At 36.2% G+C, this 5,697-nt stretch overlaps 1 protein-coding gene across 1 annotated transcript; it reads left to right on the forward strand.

Moving 5' to 3' along the window:
* The first annotated feature begins 845 nt into the window (after nucleotides 1-845).
* Nucleotides 846-2,766, forward strand: LOC147431571 (protein TERMINAL FLOWER 1-like). The gene is made up of 3 exons (XM_086494601.1): nucleotides 846-1,392; nucleotides 1,527-1,639; nucleotides 2,436-2,766. Exons 1-3 carry the CDS (start codon nucleotides 1,005-1,007, stop codon nucleotides 2,568-2,570), a joined length of 636 nt encoding a protein of 211 aa, XP_086350727.1. The 5' UTR covers nucleotides 846-1,004; the 3' UTR covers nucleotides 2,571-2,766.
* Nucleotides 2,767-5,697: the final 2,931 nt, after the last annotated feature.

Here is a 5,697-nt window from a genome sequence, read left to right on the forward strand (position 1 = left end):
GTCCTTTTGGCACATCTTCCTTTTGTATTTATTTAATGACAACATCTCTACCACATAGGGATTTCCAACCATAAGATATTGAGTCCCTTATTGGTCCATATGATAACATCTCCCCACTTCTCTACCACATAGGGATTTCCAACCATAACCATAAGATATTGAGTCCGTTATAGGGATTTCACCAAAATGGATTCAAAGTACCCTTTTTAGGCGTGATGTACACATGTTTCTATAACTTTTACAAAAATATGAAATCCCTTATGTTGAGTTCACGTGCTATGTTACATATACTTTAGTGAACTCTCCGAAATTAAGGACCTCCGTTTCATGTCTCTGTGCATGCACATGATCTTCATATGGTCACCAGTGTGCACAATATGTTATTGTTTTTGAGTTGATATAGAATAAGATGAATGCCACTAGGATTTGAACTTGAGACTTTAAGCACCCACGATAGTGCCTCCAACGAGGAAATTCAAAGTTCGAAGCCATAAACTATCATAAATGATGACTTTCTTGAGCATATTGACAAGCTAATGCAGAAGTAATGTCTCTCACATGTGATTCACTTATTGAAGAGCACATTTGTGTGACGAGCATAACAAGAATTTGGATTTGATTGTCTTATTGATTGGCAAAGCAATGCACACAAATTGTATTCAACTTTGTGTAGAAAAACCTAGATGTTCCTTGTACACATTCACGTAGGTTAAGTTCAAGTATCATTCGTCTTAACTTTCTTCACAAGTTGCTCCTTGTGTGTTAAACCATGCACACAAAGTGCACAAAACTTTTGTGGCTTTCAATATAGCTTACATTATAAAACAAGGATGGTGGTGTTGGTAATGCAATGGTTCCCAAGGGTTTCATTTCTTACAAGATTTCAAAACCATATACTCTGTATATGGTGGCTTTTAAGTCCTCTACTCGTTCCATAGCTTGACAACTCATTCTAATTGAAACCCGCAAACCCATAGTTCGGGCACAGCAACTGCAAAGCCAACATGCCTATCAAAACCACCTCAATTATCCTCATTTTCACTACTCTCCTCAATTTCCAATATTCCGAGCAAGTAGGGAAGATGTACGGAGGCTTCAACTTAATTGACACTATCATGCTCCCTTGGCTTGATGCTTACGATGACGGAAACAATATCACATTATATGTCTGCTATAACAAGTACTCATGTCTGGATAATGGGGATATTCTCCATTCAAAGGACACCAAGGTTACACCCTTTGTAACTATAACAGGCGGCGACTTAACAGGGAATGACAATTATACTTACATGCTTCTGGATGTTGATGAGTATACACCAGAAAAACCAATTGCCAAAACAAGTTTGCATTGGCTTGTAAGAGACATTCAAGGATCCATAAAGTCCTATGAGCGTGAGTAACTATACTTTTGGCATTTGTGATACGTAAGAAAATATAACAATTGATACATCTTTGTGAGGTTACGAAAATTTATGATACATCTAAATTTTTGATTGTCAATATTGTGTGTTTTCTATTGGGACCAGACATTGCTGATAATGGAAGAGTTGTGGTGCCTTATACTCGTGCACACAAACCTTATTACTTTGCCAATAGTGACATTGGTATACATCACTATTACAATCTTGTCTTTAGACAGGTAAGTCTAAGGATGTTCATTTTCGAAAAATTAAATGTATGATACAAATTATTTTTTTCATTTATAAAAAATAATTATCGTTATATCAATGAATATACAAGACACATAATTGTGATTTTCTTATTCTTTGGTCATTGTTCGTGCCTTTCTTTGGGGAGGGGGGAAGGGGCACTTACAAAAAATCTCCTACACCACGTGCGTTCAAAGGGCATTAAAAAATCCTTATATTTACATGCTCTAAGGTAATAAAATAACCATTTGTAAAGAAACTTACAATTTTTTTTTCAAAATATAATTAAAACCTCTTTTTAAAATTACATTTATTTTTTTTAAAATTACCCAATAAAAATCTCTCATTTTGAACTCACATGCTATGCTTGCATTTTTGCCCCCCCCCCCCCCCCCCCCGGCCGGGTTTCGGTGAGGTTTGTGCTGAGTTTGTTTATTGTCAATTTGTACAATACAACTCTTTTGTGATTTTTGGTCATTGATTGTGCTAAGTTAGATAAATTAACGTCATTTTGCCATATTATGCAAACCTCCAAACTATTATTGTCATTTTCTAAGGAAAATAAACACTATTAACTCACAGAATATACAACATTAAATTTTTTGTGACCTCTTACTCTTTGGTCATTGTTCGTGCTTATTTTTATTAACAATTTTCCATTTGCAATATTTTAATGTACCTTTTTTGAAGGTAGTTATTAGAACTCGTACTGCATATATATCTCACTTATGCAACAAGTTGGACTTTTTTTTCCCAAGTCTTGAATCTGGGTTTTGTTTGATGCAGGGTGAGGCTGAGCAAGCTGTAGATGACATAACATTGTTTGAGCGGTTTGATGTTCGAGAATTTGCTACAAAATACAAATTGGGCTATCCAGTGACTGGGCTAGTACATAAAGTCAACTATACAAAGGATAACTAGCCTTGGACAATATTGACCTATCAAAATAATTAATCTTCACATAACTAAAATAAGCTGGTCTTCCAAGGATATACTCTTGTTACCATTTCTTAAGGCATGACAGGCTTGAAAAATTGAGATTACACCAAAAACTTCAACTCTCATGTGCAAATGTACTTTTTAATATAGTTGAATTTATGGCTAACAACTTTATTAACCAGCTCAACCACGCACATTGGCATCGGGCACCACTTTGCTCTACAACACATTAGCATCAAGCAATTGAATGAAATACATCAATGGTTAAAGAAACTTGTTAAAAATGAGCAGTGTTTAAAAACCCATATCGTGTCAAACTTGGCATGACGTGTTAGTTGTAGAATCTTTTCTTTAGTACATAATGTCCAATATCTACAAATTCATTCAAGTTCTATGAATCAATTGCTTTTTTTGTCCAGCTTTCACTGAAAGTTTAGAGCTGGCATGTAGCTCTCAAAGGTTTGAGCCCAAGGCTTTGTTCTTTTAGCCACATTTTCTTTGTTTCTTTGCTTTTCGACACTTGTTCATTATAGATGCCTAAGATTTTCCATGCTAGAGCTGGCCTCCATCGACGACAGGCAAATGCATCATGACAAGAATTGTAGCAACCTAATCAACAGTAGGGGAAATTTCACCAAAAAGTCATGAAAATAGCGTTTATTCTGCCTTTTTGATGAAAAAGTATATAACTGATAGCTCATTTACCCATATCATAAAATAAAATTCATTACATATACTTCCAAAGCAAAAATACATAAATTTTGTTTGCCCAAAGGGGTGGACTTCTATGTGGAAATGAGAAGCATTCTTGTCAAATCTTGGCTAAGGAGAGGTTGGATAGACATCACCATGGCCACTCACAAATCAATGTGGCCAAGAAACCTTTTCTTGTTTAGAATCAACACATCCAAATTGATCGCCTTGTCTCGTCATCAAGGTTTTTCTATGGCAATCATAGATACCACCTCCTCTCGACCCAATGCTATATTTGACATATCCTTAAGAGAAGGTGAAAAATCCTAGACATCCACAACCCCAATGTGATCTGTATCCAACATTCAAAAATCTTTGTATTAGCCTCAAGGTTAATCCACCTAATGCTTGGTTGCTTTCCCTCACTTGGAGAGAGAGCGAGAGAGAGAGAGAGAGAGAGAGAGAGAGAGAGAGAGAGAGAGAGAGAGAGGAGGGAGTATTTTAAAGTCTTCTAAACTCCATGTGGAATATATAAGTATTATGATGAATGAAAACAATTAGGGATATGGGAATTATGTAAAAATACTTGGAAGCCATATCTCTCACTAAAACATGATGTGCCAAACATGCCATCCTTCATGCCTCTCTCTCTCTCTCTCTCTCTCTCTCTCTATATATATATATATATATATATTAGAAAATGACTTTGAATGGATTGGGCCTATGAGCACTTTAGTTTCTCTGGCTTTCTTCGCTCCAAATATTGACTTATCCGAGTAGACAAAACTCTTTGCTCTTACCATTCATCCATTTCTTTGGCTTTCCTTTTGCTTTCAACACTTCCCTTTGCTTCTCCCACTTTTGGTTTTGTTTGCTTTGTTTGGGTTGAGTGCCTAACTCCTCTAGGATTTCTTTGATGACAACACTAGAGATCCTAGTGATTGCATGCATTGGTATTGGCTCTCCCGTCTTCCCCTTGGTCACTTCAGCCTTCACATTTTTGGGACATTGCACTAAAAAGTGCTCCTACTTCTCACATGTATAAAAACTAAAATTCTAGCTGTTGGTAAAATCTCTTCTTTATCTATCTCTACTAGAGATATTATAGTATCTTCCTCTCCCAGCCATTCTACTAGTATTGGCTCCATTGCCTAGGTTCTCAACAACTTGTTCTTGCTGAATAGGTTTAGGATTGGTTAGTGCAAATAATGGAACATCTTTTGCTTCTTTAAAATGATCTATGATTTTGCAATTATTCCATAGATGACCATAAGCTTTATAGTATGTACACTAAATGCATTCATTAGTGCGATGCTAGTTTGATTTTCATCTGACACACGAGGTCTCTACCTTTCCAAGTGAAGGTCCGGACTTTGAAATTTTAGGGATCTGTCTTGAAGATTCCTCAATTTCTTTCTCTAGGAATATTTCTTTTTGATTTTGAGTGGTTCTTCATAGTGCTTATCATCATCATCAAATGGATTGGAGCTTGACATTGTATCTTCTGAAGAGGATTCACAAGAACTTGAGCTAGTTCTAGATCTTTGGCCTTTCTTCTTCTTGGCATGTTGTTCTAGTTTGAGAACTCTTTGAACCAACTCATTGAATTTCTTGGTTGGATATGGTATTTCTTTCTCCCTTAAGTTCTTGCTCTTGAACCTACTAATAATTGAGTCTCTCATTTTTTTTCTAGATAGTGGAACATGCAACTATCTAGTGAGCTCATTAATTTTCTTTATACACCTTACTGACAATTTACCCTGCTATATTTTGTCTAAATCACATAGGATGCCTTCATCCCCTTTGTCCTTGCTATACTCCAAAATATATGTTTTCTTCAACTTGCTGCAACTTCTTAGACATGTTGGATAGTGATAGTACCACTTTCTAGCTGCATCTTTCAGTGTATGAGGGAAGTGCTCTGCCCAGTCTTCTTTACCGATATGGTTGAGGTCAACATATTCTTCAAAGGCTTGGATATGGACATCAAGGTCATCCTTCTTGCTGCCTCTAAATGTTGGGAATGCAATCTTTTGGTCATTAGTCTTATCTTGATAATAACGGGGCTTGACTCCATAATCAGTCTTCATCTATGTAACTATTTTAGGCTCATTTCGTTTGTAGTGCTACTTTGTTGATTCAGAATGTATGTGTCTAAGCTTCACTAATTCACTTGCATCAATTTCTTCCTTAGCCTTTTCTTTCTTGAAAGAATGGCAAGCATTGTGTGAATGTGAGTTTCTTTCAGGCCTCTCTAAAGATGCTCTACTCAAATACTCACTATTCTGAAGTTTGGTGTGCTTTAACTTCAATGATGGTTGGGTACACTTATGTGTCCTCACTCTAAGAGCACGACCGAAGATCAACATAGTCCTATTGTAATCCTTTAGCAACAATACTATGTGATTATCATTGA

The sequence above is a fragment of the Adiantum capillus-veneris genome, chromosome 21 (assembly GCF_014529385.1).
Source record: "Adiantum capillus-veneris isolate H3 chromosome 21, ASM1452938v2, whole genome shotgun sequence".
NCBI classification, from domain to species: domain Eukaryota; kingdom Viridiplantae; phylum Streptophyta; class Polypodiopsida; order Polypodiales; family Pteridaceae; genus Adiantum; species Adiantum capillus-veneris.